Below are 23,902 nucleotides of genomic sequence, written 5' to 3'. Positions count from 1 at the left end.
TCCTTTCAGTTCTTCTGACAGAAACACTTATTTGCAGGGTTAGTTTTTTTTTTTTTTAAGCAAACATTTTTACAAGTGTTTCTATTTATCGGCTAAATGAAAAATGATGTCTTTGGTAAACATTAGTGAAAGGTTAGGGCAATTAGGACTATGTAAACATTTTTGAAAGCACTTGTTTGGCCAAAATGGAGTCACAGTTATTATCCCCTTGCAGACATTCCAAGCAGTGTGTCCAAGGTCACTTCAGAGAATTGAGGTTAGCTAGTTAGAACAGCCTTTTATTCTGTTTGTTCAGGCACCTCTCATCTACCATTCCCTTAGAGAATTTACAGTGACACAGAAATAGTACAGAGGTGGTTTTTTTTTTTTGTAAATTAAGTATATTTAGCAATTAACTTTCTGAGTTGTGGGATACACAAATAGAAAGATTTAAAAATAATTATTAAAGTTCTTACTGTTTGAAATTAACATTCAAAGTACCTTATGTGTAAAATTCTAGCTGTGTTATCTCAAGGTAATTAGTTTGCTATTGTTCTACTGGCTGGTATGTGCATTTTAGAGGCTGGTTTCCACTCACTTACTGACCATATTAGCTTGGATAAGGTACTACTGCATTTCTTTAAATCTCAAGTCCCTTATCTGTAAAGTGGTAATAATAATAATAGCAGCAACTCTCCAATAGGGTTGCTGGGAGGATTTAACAGCGTAATGAAGATACAAGGCTTCACATAATCACTTTAGTAAGTGTTCAATAGCACTTTTTTTCCAGTAGTCATGTGTGGATGTGAGAGTTGAACTATAAAAGAAAGCTGGGCACTGAACAATTGATGCTTTTAAACTGTGGTGTTGGAGAAGACTCTTGAGAGTCGTTTGCACTGCAAGGAGATCCAACCAGTCCATCCTAAAGGAAATCAGTCCTGAATATTCTTTGGAAGGACTGATGCTGAAGCTGAAGCGTCAATACTTTGGCCATCTAATGAGAAGAACTGACTCATTGGAAAAGACCCTGATGCTGGGAAAGATTGAAGGCAAGAGGAGAAGGGGATGACAGAGGATGAGATGGTTGGATGGCATCACCGATGCCATGGACATGAGTTTGAGTAAACTCCAGGAGTTGGTGATAGACAGGGAGGCCTGACATGCTGCAGTCCATGGGGTTACAAAGAGTCAGACGTGACTGAGTGACTGAACTGAAACTGAACTGAACTGAAGTGTTCAGTAAATGTTACAACGACTTAAATCTTGGTCTTGGCATAGGAGCTGTAAGAACTCTATGTAGTTTTTTAAACTTTTGGTTAAATACACCCTTCCACATTTAAAGTATGTCCATCTACACTCAAGGAGTCCTCTTCAGGGCATTTTTGAAGACTTTAATAGTAGTCATTTCCGATGCTGGGGAACTATTTGAATCCCAACTACCGTAAGCTTATCATCCTAATGTCAGATCAAAACAGTCAGAGAAATAGGCCAATCAGAGCTCCAGAATTCAACTTCAGGGGGTTTTGGCATTGCAGACTTGTTTAGTAAAAATCCATTTCATACCAATGATAATAGTCTATGCATGTGTGCATGCTCAGTCATATCCGACTCTTTGTGACCCCATGGACTGTAGCCCGCCAGGCTCCTCTGTCCATGGGATTCTCCAAGCAAGAATACTGGAGTGGGTTGCCATGCTGTCCTTCAGGGCATCTTCCCAACCCAGGGATCAAACCCAGGTCTCTTGTGTCGGCAGGTGAATTCTTTACTACTGAGCCACCTGGGAAGCCCAATGGTCCGTAATAAAAGAAATTTAAACCAAGATTTAGAGATGAAAATGTAGTTTTTAGTGTTCTTCCTTTTCATACTTTGTAAACTTTTCCTCTGTCTATATGATGGACAGAGAATTTTTTGGCCTATGTGTTATACTTAGTAAAATAGCAAAGACTTTTCTTATTTTTACCTTGCCTTGTCCTTATCTTTGAGGGTCAAAGACAATGTTTTGTCTGCTTTTGGCAGCCTCATTTGTTTCCTGAGAGAATTGGTAAGAGGCTGCTAGGTAGCCAACCAAGGTCATTGTCAAAAATTGAGTCCAAAAGGGAGGGAGAAGTTGTGGAAGCAGCCCATCATCACTGGGTACCTCCATCCTTTCAAATAAGAAGTGAGTCACCTTCTGCTTAGACCTTATTGTGGGTCTGGTACTCTCTGGGTGCCATTTAACAAAGATCTGGGCTCATATTTAAGAAGGTTCAAGTGTACCAAGGAAAGAAAAAAAAAATCAGATAATTACTTCTCGTGTACATTCACCCTAAATGCCCAGAGGAACCAGTTCTGTGAATACGTGCTCACATATAAGCTGGTTGTTGCTTTAAAGGTTAAAGTGGTGAGTATTCTCCCTTCTGCTAATCAGCTGTGGTGACCTAAGAAATTAAGTCAACAGGAAGTGAGGCATGGGTTCATTTCTCATGACATCTCAGCCACCCAGCAGAGGCTTCTCTTGGCCAGGGATGTCCCCATGGGTCGTATAGCCTTGGGCAGCTTGTGAGGAAGCACTTTGCATGCATGCCTCCCATTTGTGCAGTGGTGAGTTCGTGTTGAGCTCACCCTTTGGTGGGATCTTTCAAGATATTCCGGTAAGTTGACAGCTCCATGCCAGAAGCAGCATCTTTTCTAGAGCAGGTCGATTAGTTTTGTTTGTACATTTGTTTCCTTTGTCTTTGGTTTCTTTTAGCTGAAGTCATCTCTGTATACATGTTGTTATGTGATTTAATTGTGTTTTGTCACTTAAGACCTTTTATTGTCCCTTGATTTGTGATGATTCTTATTTATGTTCTTGTGACACCTTTTGTATACTTTTGTTAGACTGCTTTTTATACTTGGTTTTGTTGTATTTCCCCATAAGCTTTTTGAGGGCAGAAGCTGTGTTTTGTGACCATAGTATCATCTAACATAGTGTTTGGATACTTGGTCCATCCTCTGTGATTGCTTGTTGAGTATAAATGTTTGTGTGTTTAGGAATCTACTAGCTTCTAATAGGAATAGTAATTGTTTTAGATTTTACAAAAATTTCACATATATTATCTGCATTTGTGCATTACAGCTCTCTAATGGAGAGATGCTTTGAGGGATACAGGCATTGGCAGGATTTCAACTTTGCAGATAAGAAGGGCCAAGAAGTCCTGAGTCAGCCTGACTTACTGGAGGTCATTCAGCTTAGAAGGCAGTGCTGAGCTATCAGCCCTCTCCTGGTGTCAGCAGTGTGTGTTCTTCCCGTTGCTACACCTCTGTCCCATCAAACAGACTCAAAACTGGGTGGCTCATGGATTGGATTCAACTTACTTAGTCCTTGTTTATGGTCCTTCTAGCATCAGGGGCCCTGAGTGATTTAAGGTGATTTAAAAGGTAGTGGAACTTGTACTCAGTAATTAGACAGGGATTACAGGAACTTCTTTTTCTTTCCCATGGGGCCTTCGACTGACAATAGGTGAGTTATTTTGGTCTCTTTCATCATCTCTAAAAAATAATCCTGCTTCTCTACTTACCTCTCTTTGTTGAGATTACTACAAAATTTTATCAAGAAGCTTATCAAGTGATTTATAAACCACACACTAAACCATGCACATGAAGACAGTTACTCTCAATGAAGTCAAATAGTTGAGCTGATGACATGTTTAAATCTAAAGAGGCTAATGTAGAAAGCTACTTCCCTAGCTTTTAGGGTGTCTTGCACAGCTGGGTCTCAGTGGATGTCCTTGGAGGGCCGTTGCCTTCGTCGTGGAGGTTTCGTGCTAGCTGGTTTAGCTGAGACGGCGCCTCCACGTTGCAGTTGTTCAGTTGCTAAGTCATTTTCGTCTCTTTGTGACCCCGTGGACTGCAGCACCCCAGGCGGCTCTATCATCCACTGTCCCTTGGAGTTCGTTCAAAGTCATGTCCATTAAGTTGGTGATGCCATCCAGCCATCTCATCCACCTTGTACTAGTCAATGATTCCTTGCTGCAGTTGGAGGCTGACTCTAGCGCATGTGGTTTTTATGATGGAACTTGTCACTTTCTTCACCTCAGTCCTAGGATGAAGATAATTTGAGTGGTTCCTTTGTATGCTTTTTTAATCACTATTTCCTGCCATGGAGGTAAAGGGAAATGAAAAACATTGAGTCTGCATTTTTAGACACTTAAGTAACTGAAGTTTGTGTCTGTTTTGTTGCTAAAACCAGGTCATTTTGGTTTTATGAAAATGGGCTTCTGAATCAGAAGCCTTAGCTTTCCAATCCAGTGGTTGACATTGAGGCATAATAACGTTACTGCCTTCAAGAACAGAGCAGTTGGAAATTTGAGATGCCATACTTATATTTCGTTTGCTTTCTGGGAAAATACCTTGGGGTGTCACATGTCTCAATGATTTTTGCAAGTGACAAACAATAATCACAGAGATGGACTGGAAAATGCTTTAGGTTGATTGCCTGAGGGTATTTCAAAGGGAACGTGTCCTTCCTGGTATTAGAAAGAGCTTGAGCTCTAAATCACTGGGAAATTTGACCAGCTGAACTATGAATTTGGAGTGGTTCTCAGAGTAATTCCTAAGGGTTGCATAGGTGCTTTTGTTTTCATAAAAGGTCTGAGTGAGGTCTCTGCTACCTGACCTTTGCCATGTTATTTTTAAACCCAGTTTTAATAGCTTGGAAGCTTTTTCTAACCAAGAAAAAAAATGTAAAAGCTCAAGTCAGTGTTTTGGAAATCATGTCAGATTTTACTTAGATGAGCTTATGAATTCAAATATATTTTTGCCAGAAAACCAGAGTGCTGTTTATATGTATAGATGTCAGTACTTTGAAAACAGACTTCATGTAGTTGTTCATTCAGCCAGTATTTACTGAGCACCCACTGGGCTTCTGAGGTGGTGCAGTGGTAAAGAATCCGCCGGCCAAGCAGGAGACATGGGTTCAATCCCTGGGTCGGCAAGATACCCTGGAGTAGGAAATGGCAACCCACTCTAGTATTCTTGCCTGGAAAGTCCCATGAGCAGAGGAGTGTGGCAGGCTATAGTACATGGGCTGCAAAGAGTCAGACACGACTGAGTGACTGAACCCCCGCCCTGCCCCCAACAGACACACACACACATTGTGTATTAGCCATAGTGTTAGGTCCAGTGAGGGCTGTAAACATGCGATGGGGTAGAATTGCTGTTCTTAAGTTGCTGTATGTCCAGTAGGGTAGGCGTGCGACTGCAGGAATCTTGGTATCTTTGCACCTCAGATTCCTCATCTGTAAAAATGGGAATAATGGTACCACTTTAAACATGGTGAAGCTTACAGATATAAAGTACTAAGCAATGTACTTGGCATAAAATATGCTTTTGATAATTTATCATCACCCTCATTTCAGAAAGAACAGGCACTGTGCAATGTAAGCTGTGGGCATGGTACCAAAGACGTTCTGTAGACGGTTGAAGAAAGAGCAGACCGTTTTAGGGTAGGAATCAAAGAAAGCTTGTGAAAGAGGTGCCAATTGAGCTTGAAGAGTGGATGGAATTTCAGTAGGTAGAGGTGGGAGATGATACCTCAGAGAAAACTGTAAGCAAAGTGTTAGAGTTGGGAAAGCCTAAAATTTGAGCAGTAGTATTCCAGTTTGGTGAAAAGAATGTCTTATGAAAGCGAAGTGGAAAGTTGGAGAGCAAGCTAGTCCCAGACTGTGAAAGGCCTAGATTAGAGAGTTGTGCCATCATCAGTGGGAGCTGTACTGAAGAGTTGTATTTGCTTCTGTCTCGCCAGTAACTTAGACCGCACACAGCCCATAGTGAGCAGTCAGCAAATAATCATTGAGTGAATCACTGAGTTGGCTTGAGACAAGTTGAACTTCATTTGGCCAGAAGATAAGTCAGGTAAAAATGTCTTACAAAAAGTTGGGAAGATGGGACCCAAGTCCCATGAAGACTGAAGGTGGAAGTTTGGGAGGTATGAACATGGAGGTAATTATTGAAGGACAGTGTGGACAAATTGACCTGAGCAGTACATGTGGCCATGGTCAGAGAAGAGAGTTGAGGTGAGGAGACCAGTAAGGAAAGGCAGAAGATGGAACCAAGAAGGGGAGGGAAGAAGAAGGAGGGAAACAGAGACCTCGGTGCCTGTGAATCCCGAGGAGGAAAGGTTTGAGGAGGGGCTGGTTGACAGGCTCAGGGCAGGTCAGAGCTTTGCAGTGAGGGAGCTAGTGGTGGTGTAGTGAGGAGGTCCCTGGACTCAGTGGAAGAGAGTTCAGTCAAGAGGGGCCTGGTGCCAGGCTATAGGTCTTGCTGGACACAGCACACTCTGGCACGTTTTTTTCTTTTCAACGTTAGTTGTTTATTGGTATTTGCTTTTTGAGCATATATCTAAACAGATCGTATGCCCAAACTGTATATATAATCTTATTTCAATTAAATATTCAGTTCAGTCACTCAGTCGTGTCCGGCTCTTTGCAACCCCATGAATTGCAGCACGCCAGGCCTCCCTGTCCATCACCAACTCCCGGAGTTCACTCAGACTCACGTCCATTGAGTCAGTGATGCCATCCAGCCATCTCATCCTCTGTCGTCCCCTTCTCCTCCTGCCCCCAATCCCTCCCAGCACCAGAGTCTTTTCCAATGAGTCAACTCTTCGCATGAGGTGGCCAAAGTACTGGAGTTTCAGCTTTAGCATCATTCCTTCCAAAGAAATCCCAGGGCTGATCTCCTTCAGAATGGACTGGTTGGATCTCCTTGCAGTCCAAGGGACCCTCAAGTCTTCTCCAACACCACAGTTCAAAAGCATCAATTCTTCGGCACTCAGCTTTCTTCACAGTCCAACTCTCACATCCATACATGACCACTGGAAAAACCATAGCCTTGACTAGACAGACCTTTGTTGGCAAAGTAATGTCTCTGTTTCTCAATATGCTATGTTGGTCATAATTTTTCTTCCAAGGAGTAAGTGTCTTTTAATTTCATGGCTGCAATCACCATCTGCAGTGATTTTGGAGCCCCCCAAAATAGAGTCTGACACTGTTTCCACTGTTTCCCCATCTATTTCCCATGACATGATGGGACCAGATGCCATGATCTTCGTTTTCTGAATGTTGAGTTTTAAGCCAACTTTTTCACTCGCCTCTTTCACCTTCATCAAGAGGCTTTTTAGTTCCTCTTCACTTTCTGCCATAAGGGTGGTGTCATCTGCATATCTGAGGTTATTGATATTTCTCGCAGCAATCTTGATTCCAGCTTGTGCTTCTTCCAGTCCAGTGTTTCTCATGATGTACTCTGCATATAAGTTAAATAAGCAGGATGACAATATACAGCCTTGACGTACTCCTTTTCCTATTTGGAACCAGTCTGTTGTTCCATGTCCAGTTAGATTTTTAAAAAAAACCCTGTTTTCTCTGAGTTCTGAGGTCATGACTGATTTTTGTTTCTTTTCCACATCTGTCAGTATTCTCCAGGGTTTTTATGAGTGTTTATTACCTTCAGAACTGGGAAAAACACTATAAAATTATATTTTTAAATGGTATGTTCCTTATGTATTGCCCATCAATACACTTCTCATTTATTGAAACTTAGATAAATGTAGCCATTTAATTCCATCTGTGTTTCTACCTGTCCTTGTCCCCTGAAAGACCTCTGAACCCTTCTTCTGAGGTCCACACCAGCACCATTTCCTTGTCTGCTGCTCCTGGCTTGCCTGTGCTCCATCAACATGCTCACATTACATGTCTTTATAACAGAGCTTAACCTCTTGTAGCCTGATTGCCCGGAAACATCCTTACTAGGGTCAGATCCTTTTGTGGTGGAGCCTTTACATTATGTAACTTGCAGGAGATTTCCGATCAGCTGTGGCCTTAACCAAAGTGAAGACCATGTGAGAGCCACATGTGCTGATCATTCTTATAATCGCCCTTGTTTCTCATATTTGAGGATGAATTGGCAGAAACTGTTTATCCAGGGTGTCTTTAGCATTGCATTTTTCTTCATAGTCCAGCTGCTTCTAAAACTACATGCCCCAGCCTCTTGAGCACTCATTACATTCTGAATACAAGCCATTTAGTCAAGTGGGAGGAAGTCCTCATTTTTACCATCCAACTTGGGAGATGTGGCCTGTCTTTGTGGGCCAGACTGGTATTATTACTCATATCTGCTTCTGCCTCTGTGTGGGAGGACTGCTGTATTCATCCTGCTAATTAGCTTTGCCTAATGAGCATGTAAACAGCAGATTTCCTTGTTAGGAAATAGCAGTACACTGATACCGCATCCTGTTACATTGGGATGCCTGCATGGGATTCTTTGGGTTGAGTGTTTATGACCACACTTGACAAATGGACCTCAGTTTCTCAACCTGTCATGCTGGGGAAATAGCGCTTTACAGAAAGAGTATTCTTTATAAAAATAAGATAAAATGTCTGTAAATCATTGAGTTGGCTGAAAAGCAGGATGCTATAAATAGTTGGTTGCTGATGTTGCTGTTGCTGGCCTGACATGTCTTTCCAAGGAGAGACCAGGAGCACATGGCTGTTTGGGTGAGGTCCGATGGAGGGCTCCGTAATCATACAGCTGTTTACATTTTTTTAAAAAAGTGTGTTGAAATCGAAACAGCTACCTAGTGAACGATCCACACGTGAAGCAGTTTGATATTAGCAATGTTATTGGATGCAGGTAGCTGAGTAAGGCGCCCAGGAGTGTAAACAGCTTGCCAGAGGCCACCCAGCACATGTGTGGTTGAACCAGATTTAGAACTCAGTTCTGATTAGCTCCTGATTTCCAGTTTTATGTAGAAGCAAATCAGACTGCACCGCCACGGTGATTTCACTCAGTTCACTTTGTCAGAGGAAAGTACTCTCCCTACTTTGATCTGTCTGAATGTGTTATTTTTAGTTAATTAATCCCAAAACCAGATGAGGCAAGCTAGTAAGAGGTGTTCACTTATAGAGACTAAACTTGGCATTAGACCCTTGTATAGTGAATTTGAGGACTATACATCCTAGGGAAAAGAAAAATTCCAAGAGGAGAAAGGTTGGAACATGGAGCACCGAAGGTTGAAGACATAGAGATTATATAAGAGGGTCAGTAAGACATCACATGCCTGCTGTCAAGTACTTGGAATGTAGAGTGGGATCAAGAGAGGACTGTTGAGCATTCAGTACGTTGTGGCAAACCCAGGGTGTTCTGAGAGCCTGAGCAGTTTGGAACGTTGCCCAGCTTGCGCCAAAGCATGGAGAAATAAAACAGCAAGGTGAGTGTTAGCCGGGAACAACAAAATAAAGAGCTAGATGGGTCATGAAGGGCCATGAATGTCCTGTAAAGGAATGACAGTGCGTTCGTGCAACATGCATCTATTTAGTGCTTTGTGTGTGTGTCAGGTAGTTCTCTAATGTACTTGGGATACATGAGTGAACAAAGTAAGTATCAATTCCTGCCCTTGAGCTTTCACTTTAATGAGGAGGGAGAAACACTAGATATTAAATAATTATTAAATTGAGTGGTACAATAGAGGATGGTAGATGTAAAAAGGATGCAGCCATGTGATCATGGATAATGTAAGCAGTAGTGAGTCATGTTGATGGTATCTACTCTTCCTATGATATGATGAGAATAGCACCTTACCTCTCTGGTTTTTCTCCCCAAAACATACAACCATAATCTCATCACAAGAAAACCATCAACCAAATCTCAGTTGAAGGATAGCCGGTGAAATACCTGACCAGTACTCCTCGAAACTGTCAAAGTCATCAGAAACGAGTAAAGCCCGAGAAGCTGTTATAGCCAAGAGAAGGCTAAAGAGCCTTGACAACTAAATGCCATGTCTTATCCTGAGTGGGATCCTGGAACAGGAAAAAGGTATCAGGGAAAATTGAGGAAATCTGAACAAAGTGTGAACTTTAGTTAACAATGATATATTAATATTGGTTCATTAATTGTGATAAACATACCATATTAATGCAATATGTTACATGGAGGAAATGGGGTGTGGGGTATACGCAAACTCATTGTACTGTTTTTGCAATAATTATGTAAATCTCAAAATGTTCTAAAATTTAAAATTACAAAAAAACTCCCATAGAGTAAAGAAGATCAGAAGTCCAGGGTAGAAATACATGTTGTAATTTAAAATAGGATGGTCAGGGCAGGCCTCATTGAGAAGGTGACATGAACAGTCACTTAAAAAGAGAGTTGACCATGTTGGTATGGGGCGGGGGCGAGGAACGGGTCAGCCAGTGCAAAGACCCTGAGAGGAGAAGATGTCTGCAAGTCAGAGAACCAGCAGGGAGGCCTGTGTGTGTGTGTGTGTGTGTGTGTGTGTGTGTGTGTGTTTTGAAGGGTCGGGGGCGGGGTTCAGAGACTATGACATTACAGAGGAAAGGCGATGGAAGCCATCAGCTGAGGACTTTTAGGCTGTTACCAGGAGATAGTGAAGGACAGGGAAGCCTGATGTGCTGCAGTCCATGGGTCACAAAGAGTTGGACGTGACTGAGCGACTGAACAACAGCAACATTCATATACTGTGTGCCAGGAACCATGCCATGGGTTGTCCTGTTTAATTCTCTCAGCTGTTGATATTTTAGGAGAGTTAAAGTTAAGTTTAAAGTTAATTTATGTTAACTTGCTGATTTTGCAAATGTGAAGATTGAGATTAGGAAGATGAGGTAATTTACCAGAGTCCCATTGCTGGTAACTGACGCAGCTGCAGCTCCTTTCTTCGTACTGAGACCCATAGTTGTCACTCCTAACTTCAGCCTCCTCTCCTCAGGGGGCTGGACTAGATCTTCTAGGCCAGGAATTAGATCTTCTGAACCACAGCCCACTAGAAAAGGTGGCCCTCTGCTTGTTTTTGTTTAAGTCATGGTTAAAAAAAAAACAAACATAAAGTTTACCATTGTAATCATTTTAAGGTCAATAGTATTTATATTCGTATTGCTGTGAAACACATCTCCAGAACTTTTCATCTTGCAAATCTAAAACTCTACACCCATAAAACAACAACTCCCTTTTACCTCCTTCCCTAGCCCCTGGTAACCCCCATTCTACCTTTTAATTTCCATGAATATGATACACAGATGACACCACCCTTATGGCAGAAAGCTAAGAAGAACTAAAGAGCCTCTTGATGAAAGTGAAAGAAGAGAGTGAAAAAGTTGGCTTAAAACTCAACATTCAGAAAACTAAGATCATGGCATCTGGTCCCATCACTTCATGGCAAACAGATGGAAAAACAATGGAGACAGTGACAGAGTTTATTTTTTTAGGCTCCAAAATCACTGCAGATGGTGACTGCAGCCATGAAATTAAAAGATGCTTGCTCCTTGGAAGAAAAGCTATGACCAACCTAGACAGCATATTAAAAAGCAGAGACATTACTTTGCCAACAAAGGTCTGCCTAATCAAACTATGGTTTTTCCAGTAGTCATGTATAGATGTGAGAGTTGGACCATAAAGAAAGCTGAAAAACTGATGCTTTTGACTGTAGTGTTGGAGAAGACTCTTGAGAGTCCAATGGACTGCAAGGACATCAAACGAGTCAATTCTAAATGAAATCAATCCTGAATATTCATTGGAAGGACTGGTGCTGAAGCTGAAACTCCAATACTTTGGCTACCTGATGTGAAAAATCGACTCACTAGAAAAGACCCTGATGCTGGGAAAGATTGAAGGTAGGAGGAGAAAGGGACAACAGAGGATGAGATGGTTGGATGGCATCACCGACTTGATGGACATGAATTTGAGCAAGTTCCGGGAGTTGGTGTAGGACAGGGAAGCCTGGCGTGCTGCAGTCCATGTGGTTACAAAGAATCGGACACGACTGAGTGACTGAATAACAACAGCAAAGATATTGAAGGCATTTAGAACAGTGTCTAAATAGTAAGTGCTCCACTAGAATATGGGACCTCCCTGGTGGCTCAGGCAGTAAAGAATTCACCTGCAATGTGGGAGACCTGGATTTGATCCCTGAGTCAGGAAGATCCCCTGGAAAAGGAATGGTAACTCATTCCAGTATTCTTGCCTGGGAATTCCCAGGGACGTAGTAGCCTAGTGGGCTACTGTCCATGGGGTCACAAAGAGTCAGACACAACTGAGTGAGTAACACTTTGATTCACTTTGACCACTGGAATAAAAGCTCCATAAGGACAGGATTTATGTCTGTCTTGTTCACTGTTGTATCACCAGTGCCTAGAACACAGTAGTTGCTTCAGTGTTTATGGAATGAATAAATCACTGTAGCTCTCAAATTCTTTTTAGCTATTTAATTTATACTGTACAGATGCAGGCAAAAAGCTGTATCTCTCATGTTAATTCATTTATTACACTAAAGGGTAATTTTTTTGGCAGTTGTTAAAGCAGTACCTCTATTATTTATTGCTAGAGATAATCATTATGTGATGAGAGGGCTGTCAGTGAGAGGGACAGGAAAGAGACTGGGACTTGAGAGGATGGTCACATCCTAGTCCCTGTGATGGCCACCAGCTGTGGCTTCTTGCCTTCACAGAGGAGAGAATTCAAGAGAGAGCCATAGTAAAGTGAAAGAGGGTTTATTCCGGGAGATAACATACTCTGTAGACAGAGTGTGAATCATCTCAGAAGTCAAGAGAGGCACCAGGATATGGAGTTGTCAGTTTTTATAGGGATGGGAAGTTTCATAGGCTATTGAGTAGGAGGAGTGTTCCAGCTATTTTGGGGAAGGGGTGGGAACTTCGGGGACTGGGCCACTGTCCACTTTTTGACCTTCATGGTTGGCCTTGGAACTGTCATGGTGCTTGTAAGGGTGTCATTTAGCATGCTGATATGTTACAAATGAGAGCTTCTCAGGTAGCACAGTGGTAGAGAATCTGCCTGCCAATGCAGGAGATGTAGGTTCAATCCCTGGGTCAGGAAATTCCCCTGGAGGGTGTAATGGCAACACACTCTAGTATTCATACCTGGAAAATCCCATGGACCGAGGAGCCTGGCGGGCTATAGTCCATGGGGTCACAAGGAGTTGGACATGACTGAGCACACGTCTTTGTTGTCATCGTCACCATGTTACAGTGAGTGTATACTGAAGCTCAAGGTCTAGTGGAAGTTGACAAGGTCTGCCATCTTGGCCCTAATTGGTTCCAATCAGCGTGTCATGTTCTCAGGCTGTGTCATTCTTTTAAAGGCTTTGCCCTCCTCCTTTCCTGTCTGAGTACTGACAAAAGAAAAAGAGGAAAGGAAAACAATGTCATGATTCTAAAGTTAGCCATTCAAAAATTATTTATTTATTATTATTTAATTGTTTAAAAGGGCTTCCCTTATAGCTCAGTTGGTAAAGAATCTGCCTGCAATGCAAGAGATCCCAGTTTGATTCCTGAGCCAGGAAGATCTGCTAGAGAAGGGATAGGCTACTCACTCCAGTATTCTTGGGCTTCCCTTATGGCTCAGCTGGTAAAGAATCCTCCTGCAATGTGGGAGACCTGGGTTTGATCCCTGGGTTGGGAAGATCCCATGGAGAAGGGAAAGGCTACCCACTCCAGTATTCTGGCCTGGAGAATTCAGGGTGTCAACGAGTTGGACACAACTGGTTCTAATCAGTGTGTCATGTCCTGAGGCTATGTCATTCTTCAAATGTTGTGCCCTGCTCCTTTCCTGTCATTCATTTATTCAACAAATACTTTGTTGAACCTCAATTTTGTTTAGGGGGCCCATAGGTGAACAAAATCGCTGTCTGAGTGGGTATTGACATCAAAACTAGTAATTATGGATGTCGTGTGTATAACTTACAGAAATGCTGGTGCTCTTCTGAACCAAGGCCCTTGTATCCTTAAACAAGGACATTTAACCTAGTCTGGGACACCAAAGAATGCTTCCCTAAGGAAGTGATGAGTCCTGATGATTGTTTGTAGTGTGGCAAAATACTCTGAAATTTAGTGTCTTAAAACAACTTATTTTCTCTCATGGGTCTGGGATAACTAGACTCAGCTGGAAAATTCTCTCTTGGGATCATGATACTTTCTGGGGCTAGAGTCATCACAGAGCTCAATTAGGCTGCCATTCAAGACAGCTTCTTCCCTCATGTGTCTGGTGCCTCTGTGCTCTAACACTTGACCTCTCCCTCCAGCAGAGTAGCCTGGACTTTCTGTCTAATTGGCTTAGAACTCCAAGAAATAGGAAGAGGAAGCTGCCAGGCCCATTCAAGGCTGCACCTCCAATGGGCTCAGTATCATTTCTGCCACATACTAGTGATCAAAACATCACAAGCCTTGCCCACATTCTCAGGAGAGGAAATGTAAACACTCTCTCTGATGAGGAAGTAGCAAGTTCTTGTTACAGAAAAGCACGTGGGATAGGAACTATTGTTGTGGCCCTCTTTAGAGAGTGCGGGTTTGTCACTTGGTGTTAGGTTGGACCCTCAAAGATGATTAGGCATTGATGTGATGGGTGGAAGAGTCCAGGAGGGCATAACTCCTCTGGCAATGGGATCAGCCCCAGTGCAGGCCTGGAGATCCAAAAGGTAAACCTTGGAGGAGGAACTGAAAGGCTTATGTGACTAAGTGGAGGAATGAGGAGAGGAAGAGTGGCCTGGAAATCCTGGGGTACACGGTGAAGAGTACGATTAATGCATGTTTACATCAGAAAACAAAGAAAATAGCTGTGTAGGTTCCGGACAGAAGCAGTGGAAAGCACCAAAAATGAAATTCCTAGAATAGGAAGAACAGATTAGTTCCAAGGACTTGGGTTGGAGTAGGGGTGGGTCAGGGAATCTTACCCCAAATTACATAGCTAGAGTGAGACAGAATTAGGATTCGGAGCTAGATCTGACTCTAGATCTGCTAGCTTGCTTGCTATACTCCACTATATTGCTCACCCCACTGCCTATGAAAAGTCATTTTATATAATGAACTTGAAAATCCCTTGCTAACCAAAAGGTGATTTACTCTTCCTAATTTCTTCCGAGCTAACCTGGCAAATACCATCTAAGTTTTCTAGGCTCAACTCAAAGGGCACGTCCTTAATCTCGCCCTCACCCTTGCTGTCAAGTGACCCCCTCCCTCCTTCCCCCACCAAATCTGTTTCCATTCTCTATCAAGGAAGTGTTTTGGACTTATTTTCTTAGGCTCATCACGATAGACCATGAGTCTAGGGCCAGAGTGTATTTGATTCATCTTTCCATTGTCAGCATCTTTTATCTGTCGTGACCTTAATGAATCATGAATGGATGGTAGATGAGTGGTTTCTAGAATCCCTGGGTAAACAGCACTGAAGTGGTTCTCAAGTTGAGTTGTTACTGCCCTTAATGAGGGATTAAATGAGGCATTGCATTCGAAGTATCCTTGGGACCTCTTACTCTCTCTGGACCTCTGTGTCCCTTTCTGTGGAAGATTGGGGTTGCAAGGATGATCTCAAAGGCCCCTACCTTGTCTACAAGTTTACAAACTTAGAATGCATTGGGATGAAGTGTTCCGCAAACCAGCAGTGCTGGCCAGCAGTGGTTATATGTTCCAGAAAAGCATCTATTTCTGCTTTATTGACTATGCCAAAGCCTTTGACTGTGTGGATCACAATAAACTGTGGAAAATTCTTGAAGAGATGGGAATACCAGACCACCTGACCTGCCTCTTGAGAAACCTATATGCAGGTCAGGAAGCAACAGTTAGAACTGGACATGGAACAACAGACTGGTTCCAAATAGGAAAAGGAGTCTGTCAAGGCTGTATATTGTCACCTTGTTTATTTAACTTCTATGCAGAGTACATCATGAGAAAGGCTGGGCTGGATGAAGCACAAGCTGGAATCAAGATTGCTGTGAGAAATATCAATAACCTCAGATATGCAGATAACACCACTCTTATGGTAGAAAGTGAAGAAGAACTAAAGAGTCTCTTGATGAAAGTGAAAGAGGAGAGTGAAAAAGTTGGCTTAAAGCTCAACATTCAGAAAACTAAGATCATGGCATCTGGTCCTATCACTTCATGGCAAATAGATGGGGAAGCAGTGGAAACAGTGTCAGACTTTATTTTTTGGGGCTCCAAAATCACTGCAGCTGGTGACTGCAGCCATGAAATTAAAAGACGCTTACTCTTTGAAAGGAAAGTTATGACCAACCTAGATAGCATATTAAAAGCAGAGACATTACTTTGCCAACAAAGGTCCATCTAGTCAAGGCTATGATTTTTCTAGTAGTTATGTATGGATGTGAGAGTTGGACTATAAAGAAAGCTGAGTACTGAAGAATTGATGCTTTTGAACTGTGGTGTTGGAGAAGACTCTTGAGAGTCCCTTGGACTGCAAGGAGATCCAACCCATCCATCCTAAAGGAGATCAGTCCTGGGTATTCATTGGAAGGACTGATGTTGAAGCTGAAACTCCAATACTTTGGCCACCTGATGCGAAGAGCTGACTCATTTGAAAAGACTCTGATGCTGGGAAAGATCGAAGGTGGGAGGAGAAGGGGATGACAGAGGATGAGATGGTTGGATGGCATCACCAACTCAATGGACTTGAGTTTGGGTAGGCTCTGGGAGTTGGTGATGGACAGGGAGGCCTAGTGTGCTGTGGTCCTTGGGGCCGCAAAGAGTCGGACACTACTGAGCGACTAGACTGAACTGAACTGAACTGAACCAGCTTGCAAATACCAAAGCAGGGAACACAATGAGTATATTCCTAGACATTTTGATTTTTTTTTAAAAAAGTCAATTTGAAGGTATTTATGCTTTCTAGTATATATAAAGAGTGAATTCTAAGCACTGGGTAAGGAAAGGAAAATTCAAAATAGAATCTTAAGTGAGTAGCTTTGTGCTCTGCACCTTAGTGTCTCTTCTCTAAAGTGGGAAACATACTTTATGATGTTCATTTAGAATTTTAGTCAATAAAGAACTAAAATTTTTAAGATTTACTTTATATTTTTTTCTTAGCCTCTGGTGTACAAGATGAAACTGAAAATTACAAGTTCCAAAATGACAGAAGTAGTAAAACTCTGCTATAAAATTCAGGAGACTCAGGCTTAGCATAGACACAGCAAACAAAACCCTGTTTGCAACTAGAAAAATGTTATAACTGATTTTCAGTCAGTTCCTTGCCAACATAATAAAAATCAAAATCTAAAAAGTAGATAAATTCAGTCATTATCAGTTTTACGAGAGGTTAGCCACCAAGTTCCTATAACCTGCACACCTTGATACATTTAAAATAAAAGGCTGTATATACTAGCTTAACACATTAAGCAATATAGATTAGTGCTGTTGATGTAAATAAATGATTTCATGGCCTAAGTGCTAAAAATGATTTTAATGTACCACAGAAATTGTGCAGTTTTAGAGAAAAAAGCACATTTATGTACCTTTATAACAGCTTGCAAAGGTGTTGCTAATTGCCTGGTTTATCTACCTGTAAGTAGCTAAGGAAACGGAGAAGGCAATGGCACCCCACTCCGGTACTCTTGCCTGGAAAATCCCATGTACAGAGGAGCCTGGTAGGCTGCAGTCCATTGGGTCGCTAGGAGTCGGACACAACTGAGCGACTTCACTTTCACTTTTCACTTTCATGCATTGGAGAAGGAAATGGCAACCCACTCCAGTGTTCTTGCCAGGAGAATCCCAGGGACGGGGAAGCCTGGTGGGCTGCCGTCTATGGGGTCGCACAGAGTCAGACACGACTGAAGTGACTTAGCAGCAGCAGCAGCAGTTAAGGAAAACAGAGCTTACCTAGTTGTTTTGTTTGTTCATTTTTTGGTAAAGATACAAAGGTGTATGTTGAGCATGTGAAATGTGGCTAGTGTGACTGAAGAACTTTATTTGATTTTTAATAAAGTTAAATTTAAATAGCCATGTATGGCTAATGTCCTCCAAATTGGACAGCATTACTGTTCTCATTCGGCCTGGCCTTGAGGATCTAGGTATCTCAGAGAGTGAGGTAGTATTAGGATTCTTTCTGCCCAGCCCCAAGGCTGAACCTACATATAGTGAAAGTGAAGTCGCTCAGTCGTGTCCAACTCTTTGTGACCCCATGGGCTGTAGCCCACCAGGCTTCTCCATCCATGGAATTTTCCAGGCATGAGTACTGGAGTGGCTGCCATTTCCTTCTCCTGGGGATCTTCCTGACCCAGGGATTGAACCCAGGTCTCCTGCATTGAGGGCAGACGCCTTACCATCTGAGCCACCAGGGAATCTCCCGAACCTACACATAGGCAATCCTCAAAGCCTCAGGGAGTTTCAACACTGAAACCTTTTTGCAAGCTGACTGGAAAAATCGTTCAGAGTCATCTTCAGGCATTACGTCATCCAAACGTAGGAAGCATAGCACAGTGACATTCAGAGAAAGAAGGGCCATTCGTCCTCTCTGCTTCCCCTTTGCACCTTTGAGCTGATCAAACCATCATTGCTTTCAAAGTTTGTGAAAAGACTCATGCAATTATGACTTTCAGACTGATTATGATAAAGGTCCAGTCACAGAATTCCTAGTCTCTTTTGCTTACTATTTTAGGTCAGTATCAACAGAGATTTGCCAGGCCAGTCTTTTCACACCTGCTATAAAAGGCTTCTCTGTGTGAGTAAAAGCTCTTGACTTTAATTCTGCTCATCAGGAGTCCCACGCTGCTCTGTGTAAGTTTTAACACAAAGTAGAGATGTGTACTTGTACTCTTAACAGTAGAACTTCTGGATGTTGTCCACGTTTGGGCATGACTGTCATGGAAGAGATGTCTAGATGAAGATATAACTGGGCAGATTTGTATGTGTAGAATACAATGAACCATGTGCCAATGTTGTTCTGTTTATTTTCTTTCAGGAAATCAAAGATGGCCGTGACGTTGCTTTGACAAACACTTCCTATTGTCTTGACAGTGGTCTCCCTGAAGAGTATTCTCAAAGGAATATTTGTCTCCCAGTATCTTTGTTGATGACTGTTATCATCTAGAAAATGCTTTTCATGTTTGGGAAATCAGCCACCCTTGTGCTTGACCTGCTCCGGGCAGCTGAATGAAAGTTCCTTCCAGTTGCTTCCAGAACTCTGTTGCCCAAAACGCTTCTCCTCGTTGGGTGAATGTTCATGAAGCCCTTTCCTGAACCAGTGTAGGAGGCTTTGGCCCCTTGGAGCCTATGACATGGAAGCTTTGGAAGTGGATGATATTAGCCCAGCCTTGGAAGTGACTGAGGATTTCTTTAATACTTTTGACAATAAGCTCGAAAAGGCTGTGCAGCAAGCGGAGGTTTATGGGATCCAAGAAGTCCCTGAACTGGTGGGGCGGGAGGTCCTCGGTAACATAGACAATGGTGCTATCAGAAATGTCACCTCCCTGGGCCAGGGTGGCGTGATCTGGGACCATTGTAAGACCAGACTCTTAGACACCAAAGTTCCAAATGTCTTCCCTGCCAAAGAACAGTTTATGGTCCAGAAGGGAACGACCCCAGATAATCTGTCCTGGATGGAACAAAAGGAAGCATCCACCTTTAATTTTTTCAACATCTGTCAGCGTCGGAGAGACAGGCCTCGTTCTGTGAATGACTTATTGGATGAGACCTCTACTTTTAAGCCTGGGCATGCTCGATCAAGGTCAGATATTACCCAGGTGGACTGGAGGGTGGTCCTCAAAACCATGCCTCTGCAGCAAGAAGTATCTCTTCAGGGTCCTCACTTTGCCAGGCCTTCTTTGCTGTTGTCCTCATCAAACAAGGTAGAAGATGCTCAAGGAAATACAGGTATGTCTTCATAGCTGACTGCCATTGAACAGTGGTTGGTTTTGCTTTGTCTCTCTTGCATCTGCCTCATGGAAGTCTGCCTCTCCACTGTCCATGTCTGTCTTTGCCTACTTAAGCCCCTTCTTCCATTTACTTCCACACTTACCTTATCTGAAGTCTTCAGTCTTATTATTGTCCTAGGAGGTACTGAGGGAGAGGATAACTGTGGTTAATTCTCTTTCCTAATCTTGTTTGTTAGAATCAGAATATTCCCGTAACTAAGGCAGTACTTTCCTTTGACGTTGCATGATACCACTTATTCACATCAATAGATGTTTATCAGGTCATAAGCATCAGTCTTGTGCTATGAAGGCTTGTATGAAGTATGAAGACACAGTCCCTGCCCTAAGAACTTCTCCTTAGGCTGAGGGGATCAGACACTCCCAAAAACTCAGAAAGACACCCAGTGGTGAGAGAAAGTGGTGAGAGAAAGGAGATGCTCAACTGAAACACCTGGACGGGAACTTTTGTTTTACTTTATATTGTTGGGATTTTTTTTTAAAGAATGGGTGACACTGATTGTAAGAAGATAGAGGGAGGAGAGGACGCTTTGGGCTGGACTTGTCAGAAAAGGATAGTGAGACATCGTGGAACTTGAGCTGGACTTTGAAGGACACTATGTTGCAGAAAGAGAGTTGCAGTGGGAAGACACTTGGTCAGGATTATGGTGTGGTCAGAGGGACAGACAGAGGAGAGCGGGCTGACCCTCAAGGAGACCAAAGGATCTCATGATGATCGTGGGAGGAACAGTGTGAAAAGGTTGCTTAGGACCTCATGGTGTAGGCCCCAAGTTTCTTTTTCTCTTGTTTTATATGCATGCACACGTGCACATGGGTACGTACTTATGTACGTATGAACGTGAACTTCCTCTTCTGTGAGACACGACAAACCATCTCTCTGTTTCTCTCGGTGTTTTTCTTGATGATAACCTCATTTATACAGGCTTTATACATGTATACATTTATACAGTAATCATTTATTACTAATGATTCTTCAACTACCTTGCATAACCTCTTAATTTGGATGCGTGAGTGCATGCTAAGTTGCTTCAGTCGTGTCCTACTCTTTGTGACCCCATGGGCTGTAGCCCTCCAGGATCCCCTGTCCATGGGATTCTCCAGGCAAGAATATTGGAACAAGTTGCCCTGCCCTCCTCCAGGGGAGCTTCCTGACCCAGGGACGAAACCCACATCTCTTATGTTTCCTGCATTGGCTATGGGTTCATTACCGCTAGCACCACCTTGGAAGCCCTAGTTTAGCTGGCTTCTGCTCAATTAACTGGGGAGACTTTTTTTGCACTTTGTTTCCGTTTTAGCATTTAGTGTATTTATTTATCTAAGAATGAGAGTTTTGCCTTAGGCTCACGTACAAGTGGCTTCCCAGGTGGCTCAGTGGCAAAGAATCCACCTTCCAGTGCAGAAGATGCGGGTTCTAGCCCTGGGTCAGGAAGATCCCCTGGAGGAGGAAATGGCAACCCACTTCAGTAGTGTTGCCTGGAAAATTCCACGGATGGAAGAGCCTCGAGGGCTGCAGTCTATGGGGTCACAAAAGAGTTGGACATGACTGAGGACTGAATACACACCCATGCTGTAAACAATTGTACTCATTGACTAGTAAGCAAGCTCAGTTCTTGTTTAGTTTCTCGGAGTGCATGTAGATCTTTAAAAAATCTCTAAACCCCTGTAACCATTCTAAATCCCTGGCATAACCCAAGTTAGGACGTCGTATCTACAGTTTTATTTTTCCTTTCTCGTCTAGATTGTAAATGCAAAAACTGGCCTTCCTCAAGTTCTCTAAAGGAACCTAAAGAGAGAACCTTCCTTAGCTGCTCCCTTGAGGATATGATGGACCATGATCTTTACTTTTTAATTCTCAGTTTTAAAAAATTTGGGTATTATGTTGAAATAAAAGAACTGAATGGTATTTCAAAAAGCAAACTGTAACAAATGGCCTTTGCAGGTACTGATGTTATCTCTCCTGGCCAGCTTTTGGGTATCCACGGAATACACATTCTGTCAGGAATTAATAAAGTTGGGAAATGACCTGCCAGGTTTCTGGCATCTTTTCTGTCTGGGACACTGTGGAGAACAGGAGATATAAATCTTGTCTGTGTTGCTCACTCGGTTGAGGGCAGGGGTAAGCAGGGCCCACTGGCTGCCCATTCTTGGGCTGGTGGGGAGGGTGTGTGGAGAAGAGTTAGATTCGTGGCCGGTCACTGACTCTGCCAGCTGTAATTCTCACTGCATTTGGGAGTGGATGGGGGGTGTGTCAGCACCCAGGTACATCCTTGTCAAAATCAGACAAGATCTTTGAGTAAACTTCGCTTTAAAATCTTTGAAAGTAGCCATCCAAACTGCAGCAGTTGTTCCTCCTGAAGGAGTATGGCCAAAGCCGAGGAAGGTGCTGTGGTGTCTTGGCCAGAGCTGGAGCTGAGGACCCAGGAGGTTTGGGATGAGGCCAGGCCTCATTCTTGAGCCTCAGACCTACACATCCCACTGCCTGGGACATCTCTGCTGGACTGTCCCACAGGCACTTGGAAGTTCAGTGTCCAGAAAAGAGCCCGTCATCCTCACATCCTCCACTTCAGCTGTTGTAAAAACTAACAGGGTAATGAGAGGTTGAGGGCTCCTCAGAAGAAATAAACTTCAGTGAGGTGGGTTTCCATTGATGAGGGCAGCCTGGTTTTGTGTCCAGCCCTTATCTCTGTGTCTCTCCCTTACTTATGGGCTGTATTACTTTGTAGTCTTCTCCAGTTGATTTTTTACTCTCTTCTGGATCCTTCTCTGAGCTCATGTGAGTAGCTTAGAGACTTTCCAGAAGTGGGTTTCTCCTCAGCTGCCCCTTCCTCCTTTTTTGCCCACCCCCATCCCTTCCCTTTCCTTCGTAACAATACACCTGAGGGTCTTCTTTATTAGGTAGGGCCTCTGTGTCTTCCGCCTCATTTGGCAGTGACTAACTGGGCTTTTGAGCCTTACTGAGGATAAACATTGCTCTGGGTATAAAGCAACTCAGATTTTGGCATATTGAGGGCAGTGGGTAGCTGAGGTATAGTAAGAGCTATTTGGCTAATGGGCAAGCCTGTCTGAAGAAGGCCTTCTGGTCTGACAAGGTAGCGAGCCTATTAAAAAAATGACTTCTGGTCTAGACTGTTAAGAGTTTCAATCCCTGTTTCAGTATTTACTTGATGTGTAACATAGGGCAAGTTTCTTAACCTCTCTGAGCCTTTATTTTTTTGGCCATAAAGCATGGGATAATAGTATTTACCTCAGTATCTTGTGAGCATTAAAGGGGTTACAAGATCTAAAGTGCTTCTCATAACCATGTTTGGCACATAGTAAACACTTAAGTCTTTCCTAGTGGCTCAGACAGTGAAGAATCTGCCTCCAATGCAGGAGACCTGGGTTCGATCCCTGGGTTGGGAAGATCCCCTGGAGATGGTAACGGCAACCCACTACAGTATTCTTGCCTGGGAAATCACCTGGACAGAGGAGCCTGGTGGGCTACAGTCCATGGGGTCGCAAAGAGTCAGACAGGAGAGAGCGACTAACGCTTTCACTTTCAAACACTTAATAAATGTCTTAAACATTTAGTAATATTATTACTATTACAATTGAATTTGAAACTCATCCATGAGAATCAAAGTGATCCTGCCAATCACTCCTGGTTTCTCCTGGCATAGTCAATTTCATAAAATGGCCTCACAATAAATATTTCTTCAATTGGCCTTCCTGCATTGTACTTTCTCATAGCTATTCACTGGTTCGTTAATGAGAAATAGACCATCCCTTGTCTCATACTGACTTGCCATCAACAGTTTACGGTCTTCCACACCAGAGTTTATGGTCACTGAGGAAGGGATTGTTTCTTGTGCATTGTTTTATCCTCAGTACCTAATATAGGGCTCTGAACATAATATGTCTTCAGAACAAATTTTTACATGCGAGATGAACATAATTCTGATAGAAATAAAGCTGATAAATTAAGAACATCAACTTCTTTAGCGGGTTTATGCCTTTCTAGAAAAAGGACCACTCCACCCTCTTTTCCGAGAGCCTCGCCCGGTCATCTCATAGCATCTCATACCTTGCATGTCTTTTCTGTGAAGTTCTTTAGCAGCAGTGAAAAATGAAGATTTGCTTTCATCTCAAAGGCTGCCGTGTACTCTCCTTGTGATAAGAGAGAATCAAACAGATATGGCTTATAAAATAGCCCCTCGTGTTGGAAGAATGGTGTCCTGGCCGTGG

General features: G+C 42.8%; 1 protein-coding gene across 1 annotated transcript in view; it reads left to right on the top strand.

Moving 5' to 3' along the window:
* Window positions 1-23,902, top strand: part of PLEKHM3 (pleckstrin homology domain containing M3) — a 223,345-nt gene that overhangs the window by 10,714 nt on the left and 188,729 nt on the right. The window contains exon 2 of the mRNA XM_027565778.1: window positions 18,709-19,619. Within this exon, the coding sequence (XP_027421579.1) occupies window positions 19,025-19,619 (595 nt within the window). The 5' untranslated portion in view covers window positions 18,709-19,024. The remainder of the gene's footprint in view (window positions 1-18,708; window positions 19,620-23,902) is intronic.

This window comes from Bos indicus x Bos taurus, chromosome 2, assembly GCF_003369695.1.
Source record: "Bos indicus x Bos taurus breed Angus x Brahman F1 hybrid chromosome 2, Bos_hybrid_MaternalHap_v2.0, whole genome shotgun sequence".
NCBI lineage: Eukaryota > Metazoa > Chordata > Mammalia > Artiodactyla > Bovidae > Bos > Bos indicus x Bos taurus.
The sequence above is the reverse complement of the archived record's forward strand: the minus strand, read 5'-3'. Positions and strand labels throughout refer to the sequence as shown.